The 12611-nt window shown below is 31.2% G+C and overlaps 1 protein-coding gene across 2 annotated transcripts; it reads right to left on the bottom strand.

Annotated features, from left to right (window-relative positions):
• Window positions 1–3639: 3639 nt before the first annotated feature.
• On the bottom strand, window positions 3640–10682 carry LOC115697029 (uncharacterized). Of its 2 annotated transcripts, XM_030623925.2 has the most exons (16): window positions 10545–10682; window positions 10203–10466; window positions 10006–10103; window positions 9154–9316; window positions 8954–9064; window positions 7605–8618; window positions 7381–7533; window positions 7198–7297; window positions 7027–7121; window positions 6350–6535; window positions 6214–6270; window positions 6060–6131; window positions 5759–5857; window positions 5289–5420; window positions 5030–5200; window positions 3640–4931 (listed from the first exon to the last, which is right to left on the bottom strand). In XM_030623925.2, the coding sequence occupies exons 1-16, from the start codon at window positions 10677–10679 to the stop codon at window positions 4764–4766; spliced, it is 3018 nt and encodes a 1005-aa protein (XP_030479785.2). In that variant the 5' UTR covers window positions 10680–10682; the 3' UTR covers window positions 3640–4763. The 2 variants fall into 2 exon arrangements, 1 of the variants encoding a protein (XP_030479785.2); XR_004007859.2 differs by lacking the exon at window positions 3640–4931 and having other exon boundaries at window positions 5060–5200; window positions 5289–5434.
• Window positions 10683–12611: the final 1929 nt, after the last annotated feature.

The following is a 12611-nucleotide window of genomic DNA, read 5'->3' as shown; positions in this document are numbered from 1 at the left end:
AGAAGAACATTCTCTCAAGTGTGGAATCTGTATTAAATACATCCATTAATAACAAAGACTCGTGGACTAAGGCTCATTAACGCCCCAACCACGTAAAAATCCTCATCTCGCTTTCTTACAGCTCTTTACTATAATCATATTTTAATAGTTGCCGAAAATCTCGGTCAACATATATATATCACATAAATATTATTACATTTTTTTTTTAAATTTTACTTTATATATTTTGTAATTTTTTAATTTATTTATTGTGTTCTATTTACATTGTTTTTCATAATTTTAATTTAAAAGATTGCCAATTAATTGTTTAATAGTTATCATAATATTATTATTAATTTTTTTTTATCCATTTAGTTCATCAAATTTTTTTAGCATATTTAATTATCATGTTTTTCTATTATATCTATTAACTTTATCTAATTAAATAATATTTTTGTCAAACCACTTATTATAAATTTAAATACAAACAATTCATATTCTTCTTTTCTTTGTTTTTTTTTTTATTTTCTAATTTATTTAGTGTCCAACATATAGTTATATTGATTTTTTTTTTTACATGAAACAAAAAAAAAATAGTATATATATATGTGTTTTGAATTAAACTAATAATAAAAAGAAAAGGTGTTGTAAAAAAGCATATAAAAAAAATAGCTTTAATTACTAGTTATATGATTATTTAAATTGTTAAATAAATTCTAATCATACTTTATAATTATTTTAAATGGTGTTATAATTTTGTTTAAGATATTTATTTATATTTAGCTCTAAGTAAATATTTAGGATAATTTTATTGTAATGGCATAGATGTAATAATGCAACAATATTATGTCTAATTATTAAGTACATATACACTAATCTCAAAAAATGACATTTGTCACTTATTTATAGAGATAGTGTAAAAGAGAGTACAAAAGATAGTCTCCTTAGAGCATCTCCAATGGTAGCATTCTTTGAAGATGCTCTATATCTCCACATCATCCAAAATTTAATATTTTATTTTACTTTTCTTCCACATCATTTTTGGCACCTTTACTTTTAAAAACACTCCAATGGTATAATGCCTTTTAAAAATGCTATAATTATGATATCACATATTATTATATATAATTTTTTTTTTCTTTATTAAACTATTATATATATTGCACTTTTAATTTTTTGTTGTATAAAAAAGACATAGCATCAATGCCATTGTGTGACATCAATGCAAATTTCAAGAATAGCATTCTTTTATCTCCAGTGGTATATCATCTCTATATTTTGCCACATAAGCTTTCCACCTCATCAAGCATTCTCTAAAATATTACCATTGGAGATGCTCTTAGCACTCCTCATCATATATTAGCTTAATAGCTTAAAGGTCTTCAGTTCGAACCCATCACATTTCCCTTTTTCCCATCCCTCCCTCACCACTAAGCTAGCCTTAGTGGCTTTTTGCGATTCAATATTAGATTACACTAACAGTGAATTTACACCTCATAAAAATATTAGGCACTATAAATATTCTTTAGCATTTCTCATTAAAATAATGTTAGTTTATTTAATACTCCGCTGAATCGCCGATATCAAATATATGAAAATATTTTCGTAGTTTTATAATTGAAATGATAGCCAATATAGCTACTAAAAAGTAAAGATCCCAAATGAGTGCAATTCTCCAAACTTATTTTATAAACTTTATTTTATGCATATAAGAATAATACTTTTAATGGTATGAAAATTTATAGTATTTAGAGATTGTAATATTCTAGCCTCTAACCTCCTAAATATAGAAGAAAACGTTTTAACTTTTTTGTTTTCTTCATTATTTTGAATGATGGTTTAATTATTTGTTAATATGTGGAAATTTGCAAGTAATTGATATATATATAAAAAAATAAATAGAGATTTTTTTGGCAGGGACATCATTTACATATTGTATGAGCATTATTAATTAAGAAAAGAAATATTTAGGATATCTTAAGGTGCCAAACATCACAAGAAGTGACATATTGTTATTAGTGAACTTAATATCGGGTCTCATATATTTTAATTTAATAAATAATATAAAAAATTACTAACCACTTATAACACATCACATCAGTATAGTATTGAACACCTTATGATACCTAATAATAATGCTCTTTCTAATATTATATCTCAATTTGTTTTATATAGTGTTTGTATATTGTACTCGTGGCCTACTCACACAGTCTCATACCAAAAGGGTGAATCTAGTCAAGAGATCAGCCCAATGACTTATGGTTGGGAATCATTTAAGCATCTACTAACTGGCTTCTACTACTTGAATCAACTTATGATCACTAGAACACCTTTAAGGTTTCTAGAGACACTCATAGAAAAATCATTTTCCTACCTGAACTTGACAAAGAAATAAAGAATACCTATGGTATTTTTTTTTTCAGGCAATTGTACTTGTGCTTAGCAGCATATACTGGATTGGAAGTTGGTAATTCGTTCACCAATGAGTGCAACAGAAAAAAACTCTGAGCACATAGTATACAGTTTACACTCAGATTAAGTAATAGGCAGGGATCATGAAGTGATTGGAGTTGGAGATAAACTATAGATATTACTGAAGTTTTTGATGATGAGGTGGAATTCAAAGTTTTCTAGACAATATATATGACATTGTTATAGAATAGATATAAGTCTTCATTTAGATTGTTATTTTGCAAAACAATAACATGCATTAAGTAAGTACTAGCTTCAACATTTAGTTGGATAAAACAAAATCAATGGTCTTGTTTTGGAATGGGATTGTCTTGTAGATGTGCAAGCAATTCAAAACTCAATTAGATTACATTTTGGTTTTGGGGTTTTTGTTGAAATAATGTAAGGATATGTAGAGAATCAAAATTGGGGCTCAAACATTCTTTCATAACTTATCCAATGGATACTTTTTTTCTTTCTTCGGGGATGATTGCCACCAAAATTTGTACCATTCTCTTCGTGTCCTTACCCATCTCCAAGGGCAATAACAAAACACTAATAGCATAATTAGGCAATGATTGAGCAACGAATTTCAGCCAAATCTCTTTTCCCACTCGCGATTACAATTTGCCATCCTAACGTTGAATTATATTTTGAACCTTTTCTTTGAGATACACAAGAAATACATTCTAATTCCTTCCAATAATATTAGGTAATCCCAATACACAATGTCATATATACTATCTAGAATTGCCACAAAATATTATATTGTGCCAAATTTAACCTACAATAAATTCCACCTTTTTTTTATTTACTGTAGTGCCACTAATTATTATGATTCATAGACTTTTACATAACTTTATCTTCTTTATTTACTATATTACCATTATTTAAGCAATAAAAAAGTAAAAAATAATAATGTTTGTATATTTTCAATACAATATGATGATCAATATAATTATGTTTTTTTTTTTTACATTTTTACATTGGAGTACGATTATAAATAGTAGGCTAAATATAATACAAACTCAAATTTTGTGCCAAATTTAGCACAAATTTTATATTTTGCATTGGAGATGATCTTAGTCACGTTTGAGTTAAATTATGCCAAAACTAATACTTCACTCTTCATTGACATTACTTCTACCCATGTTGCCTCTATGTTAGTGTAAGTTGATAATATTATTGTTCTTGATAATATTATTGTTCTTGCCTTAAAAGATCTTGGGGAACGTAGCTATTTCCTTGGTATTTCGGTTCTCCACACTATTGATGGTGTGCATCCATCTCACACAAAATACTTACAAGATCTTTTATACAAAACAAAAATGCAAGGTGCAAGTCCAACAGAGTGACTACTGGTCTAAAGCTGTCACATTATGGGAGCAATCCTATTCTAGATCCCTCTTTGTACAGGTGAGTTGTGAGAGCTCTCCAATATGCTACCATCACTCGGCCTGATATAGCATTTTGTGTTAACAAGGTATCTCAATCTATGGAAGCACCCTTAAGTCTCACTAGGTTGTTGTTAAGAGAATCTTACGATATATGGTTGGTTCCCTTGACTATGGCTTTCATCCATGTCTTCTCACTTTGACATTGAAGCATTTTGTGATGCTGATTGGATTTCAGACCCTGATGACCGAAGATCCACCAATGGCTATAGTGTCTTCCAAGGATCAAATCTTTTGTGGCTTGGAGGTCTAAGAAGCAACAATCTCAAAATCCTCAATTGAAGCTGAATTTCACAATCTAGCTGATGTTGTGACTGAGATCACTTGGCTCCAACCACTACTGTCTAACTTTCCTTTGCACACAACTCCAACCATCTGGTGCGATAATCTAAGCACTATGCTTGCAACAAATCCTATTCTCCATCCTAGAACCAAACACATTTATATTGACCTTTATTTTGGTAGGAACAAGGTTCTACAAGCTCAGCTGCAAGTGAAACATGTTCTTGCTATCGACCAACTCGCAGATAGTCCTACAACGGCCATTTCAAGCACACGGTTCCCCTATCTTAGAGTTAGTTATAGGATCTTTAGCATTTTGTTAGTGTTAGTTGCAAGTTATCATCTGTAACTAACCAACCTATTTCTATAACTAATTCTTAGTCTCTTGTGTAGTATGTAAAAGGCTGATCTATTTATCAGTGTGTAACAACAATTCATTTTCATTATTGAAAATCAATAACACTGATTATTTACTTGAGCTTTTCTTTTTTAAAGCTTACAAATCGGAGTTGAGCAAACTGTTTCGCTCAAGCTCAGGCTCATGAGATCTTTCTTCACACTAATTTGAATAAGACACTAATATGAATACTAACCAAATCACTCTGTTCTGCCAACAAATGACTTTCTTCCTCTTGCAGCATTTTCAGAGTTTGGGGCATTCATCAAGTTACCGCTATCGGACATGTAGAAGTGATTATAGTTGATTCTAGTAACCAAATCTGTCAAATGGGGAAAGTTACCCACGTTCAGCTTGAAAGAAAGGACCTGCATTAACACCACATGTGAGAAGCACATTCTTTTATTTTCTATTTTGCAAAGTAAAAACCTGTAGAGGCGTAACAAGGAAAACGAAAGAAGGTTACTCTTAGGAGGAAAGCAATGCAATCATCGAATTGTTTCTCAATACGATCAACTTCCATTTCACATTTGGCCTTAATTGCAGAAACTGGTCCACCACTCAGTGTCTGCTGTGTGGAATAGAAATTTAACGCTAATCCAAGAATGATGTTGATTCTACTCGCAATGAGAGCCCACTGAGTGCAAAAGAAAAACAATAAAATATGAAAATTAGACTCAATACAAGATCCAGGCAGTTAGAGAGAGAGTATCAAAGCTACCCACCAGCTTATCTGGGACTAAAAAGCACTGGCGCCGAATTGACAATAAGTAGGATTCATGTACTTCTATCGCTTCATCCAGAGAACGAGCAGCTGCCATATCTTCACAGAGTTCTTGCCATGCACTGTGATATACCTGATTACTACATCCTATTAAAAATTTAACATTTTAACCTTTTATCAAACATACTCAAAATATAATGCACCCAAACAGGTACATCAGTAGAAGTTTGACAAACAACAGTTATTGGAGAAAATAGTAAGAGGTAAGCTGGAACCTTTCCTTTTTTAACTACAAGTTTAAAAGTTCAAAAAGCTAGAACATACATTACATGCCATAGTGTGAACAAAACGACAAGCATAAATGTGGGACGAGCCCGAAAGAGAAAAAATACGACGATCTTGTACACTCCTACAGGCCATAGATTGCAACTAAAAAAGTCCAAGTTTCAAGTTAATTTCACAAAAGCTTACTCTGTCCATCACATATTGGTGAAAAGCATCCACAAAATGGAGAAGTTTTTGCTCCACCAACCAGTGATGCTTATGGTGATTCGTTGGAGCACCTTTACACTGCATATAAGGAGAAAAACATCAATGAAAAAGCCAAATGACATCAGACAGCTGATATTTAGTGAAGGAAAAACCCAAGCACAATTATTCCTTACATTCTAATAGTAGTTGATATACTAATGTCATAAAAGAACTACAAAATCCATGCTAATACACCTTGATAATACAGTGTGAACAAGAAAACAGGCAAGTAGAAATAAACCTTCCACATCCAGTTCCGAGCTTTATCGAGTAGAAATTTTGTTCTCTTGACCTTCAACAAGAACCCCATCACCTACATTGTATTTAAAACATTATTGACTGGAACAGAATTCGATCATAAAAATAGGTACTAAAAATAAATTTGGAAACAATACCTGGTTATACTTCTTTATTGCCTCGGTATTTGCAATGAGTTCAAGCGGCCACGACACCTGTTGCAATGTAAATACATACTGATTTAATAAACATGAATGGATTACAAGAAAGAGCATAACAATCAATAGAGTAGACCTTATATGTAAAGTTAACTGAATCAAGGCCATCGATTCCAAAGGTGTGTGCACGCCTTTTGTGAGGAGTTGATGGAAGGGAACTAGATTGCTGATCGCCATATACATCCTGATGTTTGGTCAGGGACACAATTAATGAATCCGGAGCACTTAGTAGCACACTATCAGAAGAGTTTCTTATGGATTCCTGCAGTACTAAGTACAGTTATTGTCACTAAAAGGAGTGAAAGAAATGGAAAAACAGCCAGAACATATAAGATCTGCCAGAGTAAGAAAAAAAAACTACAAGCACTGTCACATGATCTAATTCAATTAACATAGTGACATACAATAGTGAACACCTTCATCCCAAGTTATTTACTAGTCCCTAAAATTATATTATATGAAAATTTTAGACAGTGATTCTCTAAGATGACACAGTACACATGTATTCCCTTAGGGTCAGTAGTTTAACATCAACAGTCCTTACTCTATTTCCTTTCAAACATAGCTGTATAATATACATAATAACAAAATATTATAACAATGGTGAAATTTAAAAATAAAAATAATATGTATAAATAAACAAAAGCAATGTCATAACAATTATCAGAAACATTCTTGCACTTCTGTAAATAACTCTTCCATTAAACCTACTTCTAACAGCACACAATAATTGTTAGAAATATGTCACTGCACCTGTAAAATAGAGTTCAACTCAAAATCATCATCCCATGTTTCTCCTTTATCCAGCTTATTGAAAATAACAGTCAAAAAGTGCTGTAACAGATCACCTACAGAGAGAAAGGAATGTGTCAATGCCCATTAGGAGACAAAGAAAATAAGAATTTCAATTTAATAAATAAATACCTGATCCTAACAAAAAAATGGCACGCAAAACAGCTAGCTCCTCCATTAACCTCCAATCATTCATTAATTTTGACAATATATGTTGGCCAATACAGTCCACCTACAAGTACAACATGTGAATTTTAAATCCATGAATAACAAACCCAAAAAGGCACCAAGTCTGGCTCAGTGTGCCAGTTTTACCTGCTTCTTGATATACACAGTAAAGCACTCTTGCATAATAACCACAGGAAGTACATTATTTTTAGGCCTGAAATTCTGAACCCAGCTAAGAACTGTTGATGGTAGGGTGCTATTTTTCTGGAAAGGTAAGAGCTCTGACATACGAGAACTATCCTGTTTCCAAGAAACAATAAAAACAATTATGAAAATCCACAAAGGAAATCTACAAAAAAAAAAAGTGGTACCTTAGAGGAAGGAAGAACAGTAGGAAAAGGAAACAACGTTTCCAACATCTTAGAGTCATCCTGTGTACGAAGATACTCAGATTCACCAAACTGGAAACCAAAAATATAGTCTGTTTTTTCCACTGCAGAAAATGTGTCACTCTCACTAAATATCGCCTTTCGTAAGACATCATCATTTAGAGGGGGCAGATAGAAATCTCTGGATAAATTTAACACTGTCCAGGACTCCTTATTCCTAGAAAGGATTTCTTGGCACACAGTAATAACAGGATTTTCAGGAGAGAAGGCTCTCAAAAGATGTGATTTATTTGCATCAAATTCAGCCATTTTCTCTCCACTTGTGATAGCTACATTAGTTTCAACATTACTCAGTTTCTTCTCAGATAGTGTATCAACCAAATATTTATACCAAATTTTTTCAGAGCAAGCCTCAGGCAAAAGTTTATGTTCATCGCCTCCAATTTTTTCTTTGTTCATAGAATATCCAAGTGACCGAATAATATTGTTCTTATGCCAGTCATCTGGACAAAGATACCGGAAGATGTGATCACCATGACCTATAAGACCCGATAATGACACACAAAAAACTTCTGACAATGTTAAACCAGCAATGCTTTGACTGTGACAACAATCATCTTTTAAATTGCTAAAACTGGCATGAACATCATACTCATATCCTCTGCCAGCTACTACTGGGGATGCTATTGGGATATGCCGAATCAGCTGCAATGACTTTCCAGCAGAAACAATTTCCCTAGCTATGTCCTTGATAAACAAAGGGCATGCTAGAAGGTCCGCATTGTTCCGGTCCTTCCCTTTAGAAATATAAATAGAGATGGGTTCCCTTTGGCCAACTTCCTTCTTTTCATTAACCATAGTACCAAGGCCACAGGAAGAAATTAAAGTAGTCATATTAGAATCTAACTCTGGACACTGTGTTTGCCTAAATAGATAGCTCCTTTCCCAGAAGTCAGCCTCATCAACAGATGTGGTTCTATTAGCAAAGAAGAACATCTGCTAGAAGAAAACAAGATCACCAAAGTATAGGGAGTATATAATTATAAAACAAAATTCTTAAAACAGAGAACATCTCCAACTATACCCTGTCCACACAGATGAAATAAAATCTTTACATTGTACAGATATATTACAAGGCAGAAAGCATTCATCTAATAAAAAAAATGTGTAATCAATATAACCAAACACACACTCACAGGACTCAAAAAAGAATTACTCATTTATATACTTCTTTTTTGTGCTACATTATGAGAGAAATTTACCTTCAAATGCCCAAAACAAAATGACATTGTTATAACTTTAGGACAAAAAAAAAGTTTTAATACAATTACCTCTTCATAAGGATCATCAAGTGTTCCTTCAAAAAGCCATGAATCAAGACCTTCAATATAAGGCAACAGACTACCAATAAACATGTAAAGTAGCATCTGATATCTTTCCTCCTGAAATTGTTAAAAATTATTAACTTTGATTGCTTAATTAAGAGAACATAGCTAAAAGCATAATGCCGTGCCATGAAACTAGTCACAACCTCGCCACCTTGCACAAGACACACTTCATCCAGTTTCTTGTAAAGATAATCAAGGATATGAACTGCTATGTCAGCTGCTGGAACAGAAGAATTAGAGTCGCAAAATAGTTGAGGAACAGCACTACGCACTATCTGCAATAGGTACTCAGCACCTGAGCAAAGGCTAATATCAATAAACAGTAATCAGCAATCTACATAACAAAAACAAATCGAGAGAGCACTTGCTTGCGTAATTCAATTAATGAATCATTGACGGAAGCAAGACGATTTTAGCAAACCGAAGGCAACATATGCTAGAAATATAAGATCGGTCAAGAAAATAAAAGAACATAGATAATACTTAATAAAGCATGTCAACCTACAGACAAAGCCATGCTGGTAACTCTTTTGTGAAAAGAAAAACAAAATGTGTCCACTCACAGACCTTATTTTTGTTAATTTACTGACAAAACAATTTGGGTCAAAAGAATACAGAACAAATTTAAACTTAGATAATAATTACAAGAAATAAATAAACCAGAATTAGGATTAGTATTACCACTGACTCTGACTCAGATAAGAGTTTTATAGAGAGTAATTGTTTGGCTTTGGTCTCTACTTTCTCTAAGAGATCCTTGTATTGTTCTAAGCTACAGCCTTTGTTAGAGAATATTGCAAGTTTGTTATCAAGTTTTCTTGAGATATCTCAAATTCATATTCGACACTCAATGCTCATAAATTAGTTGTGATGTTGAGCATATACATATGAATTATTTATCATCTTATTTATTGGAAGTATTAAACTAATTATTTTCTATGAAATGTTCATTGATCAAAAAAAAAAAAAACACTGAATCAACAATCATTACAAACCTGGATAAAGAATTTGTCAATCCCAGCAAGGTAGGACTAAATCCAGTTCCAGCATTGCTCATTTTCGTTTGTTCCTTTAGAGCAATATCACGTAATCTCTGATACAAAATAAAGAAAGAAAATTACAATAAAAAGTTAAAATGAACACAATACTTTTATTCGAATTCGATGATTAGGTTTCAGTTTCGGATACTTACACAAAGCCAAGCAGAAGCAGAGGATGCAAATGCTGTCAAAGTAGGCGGAGAAGATGAAGATCCCGGCTGTTTCTCAACTTTAGCAACCACATTTCCCACCAGTTGCAAGCAAGTTCCGGCATACATAAGTTGATCGATAAGGGCTTCAACACTTCTTGTCTGAACAACATACATTTCACTCTTGGCACGAAAACGGTTCCCATCATTGTCCCAATAAAATAAGGAACTAGAAAACCCTTGTAACATTTCAAGTAAAGCTCTCACCTTTCAAAAGTAATTTACAGATATAAGAAACACTATTAACACAATCATAAATGATAAATCAAATGAAGACATTATTACCAAGTCAAATTCATTTTTCATTTTCAAGGAGGAAATTGGTGAATCAGCAATGTGGGTGGCTTCAACTTCAGAGAAGACACCATAGATTCTTTTATCAAAAAAACTTTGAGAAACTTGGTGCATGTTTGGCATCATAACTAAAAAACTGTTTTTTGTTTTTAAAAACAGAAAATTGTTTTTAAAAACAATTTGGCTTGTTTGGCCTTGCTTTTTTAAAAACAGTTTTCAGAAAACAAAGTTACAAAAAACAAGAATTTTGAAAATGTTTTAAAAACCAATTCACTTTTGGTCCATATTGTTTTTAAAAATCACTAACCAAACGTGACTTGTGTTTTAAAAACTTTAAAAACTATTTTTTGTTCTCATTTCTAAAAATAATTTTTTAAAACAAAAAACAGAAAACAATACCAAACATGCTCTTGAATTTTCCCAGCATCTAATAACAAAACAAACGAGAACAGCATTCAAATTCAAAACTGACAAACTGTACCAATTCCAAACCTAGAAAAGGAAGGAATAAAAGAGGAGAAAACAAATACCGTAGCAAAGAGGTTTTCCCATGGATTGGAGATGATGAGAGCAAACCATTAATTGTTTCTTACATAGATTGAATTTGAAAACATAATACAAAAACAGTTTTTAAATAAAAAATTTAAGAACACTAAAAATAGTAAAGAGGAAGTATTATGAAATGATTAAATAATTAAAATGATTACGGAACCTCTACTACCTCATACTCTACCATTATATATTTGTATATTATTGATCTAATAATTGAAATGATTAAATATAATCCAATTAAATTAAGAGTAACGATAAAACACGAGTCCATCGACTCCATCCACAGATAGTGCAAACAAAAAGTTCAAATTCAAATTTCAATTACGGCTAATTAGCACTTTTCCTCCGAAACATATACTAAATCATCTTCTCAATTTTTTTTTGCCGTTAAAAATTCTCGCTGAACTATTAAGATTGTTAGATTTAAGGACTTTTGTCTAATTTTAGTAAAAAAATTCTAACATGGATGAAAAAGTTTTAGAGGTATGATTTAGTATATATCAAAATTTGAGGGGCACGATTGGTTAGATATCAAAGTCTGGGAAACACGGTTTAGTACATAAACAATCACTGAAACAGTAAAATTGAATGAAATTAGACAAAAATCATTAAATCTAACAATCTCAATAGTTCAGAGGAAGAATTTTTAACGGCCAAAAAAAGTTCAGGGTATGATTTAGTATATATCAAAGTTCGGGAAAAAAAATTACTAATTAACCTTCAATTAATTATACAAGACCAGAAATATATTCTTTTTTTTTTTATATAGAAATTACATTACATATTTATTTTATTTTGTATGTTTTAATTTTTATTTTCATATATTTTTTTTTAAGATATACACATTTTATAGATGAAGTCTCGATTATACTATAACTTATGTGCTATAATTAAGTGTACGGTGAAGGTATATTGGGCAGCCCAATCACGAAAGTAGATACATTTTAATGAAATATAATATGAATATATTTTTAATTAATAAATATAAAAAAATATTTCTTAACTTATTTATTTTTTCTTTTTAATATGAGCCTATTTTTTTTTAGCTCGGCACATTTTATTGTGCTTTTCAAAATATAAGTTATACTCTGCTATAAAAATAAAATAAAGATTGTGCTTAACATTTTTGTAATGGTGGTCTCACTATTTTGTGTCCTACTCAAACTCGTACCTCGATTTACTTGAGTTCGCCTATTTTTATATTCTGTCTTGAATTTGTGCTTTTTTTTTTTTTTTTTTTTTTTTTAAAAAAAGTATATGTATTTTACTTCAATTATTTTTATATAATTTTTTACCGTTAGTAGAGTTTGAGTATTTACTTTTAAATCAAACACTATATATATAATTATATAGTTTTAGTTTTACATTTTCTAGTAATTTTAATTAGGGAAATTTTCATGGGCCACCTTATTTTGACAATTATTTTCAAAAATAACGTTATTTTTGTTATGTTAAGTTTTTGTATATATAATTGCCGTTTTTTTTGGTAATTTTCTATTTTTAGGA

This window comes from Cannabis sativa, chromosome 7 (genome assembly GCF_029168945.1).
Source record: "Cannabis sativa cultivar Pink pepper isolate KNU-18-1 chromosome 7, ASM2916894v1, whole genome shotgun sequence".
Taxonomy (NCBI): Eukaryota; Viridiplantae; Streptophyta; class Magnoliopsida; order Rosales; family Cannabaceae; genus Cannabis; species Cannabis sativa.
This window is presented reverse-complemented; position numbering and strand designations above follow the sequence as displayed.

Bases quoted from the DNA above. Each gene is read 5' to 3' on its own strand.
- LOC115697029 (XM_030623925.2), bottom strand. From the start codon at position 10,679: ATGATGCCAAACATGCACCAAGTTTCTCAAAGTTTTTTTGATAAAAGA. The intron at 6,271-6,349 runs GTCTACTCTATT...ACATTGCAACAG, and splicing joins CAGTTAACTTTACATATAAG to GTGTCGTGGCCGCTTGAACT. The intron at 5,421-5,758 runs GTAAGCTTTTGT...TGTAGTAATCAG, and splicing joins ACCAATATGTGATGGACAGA to GTATATCACAGTGCATGGCA.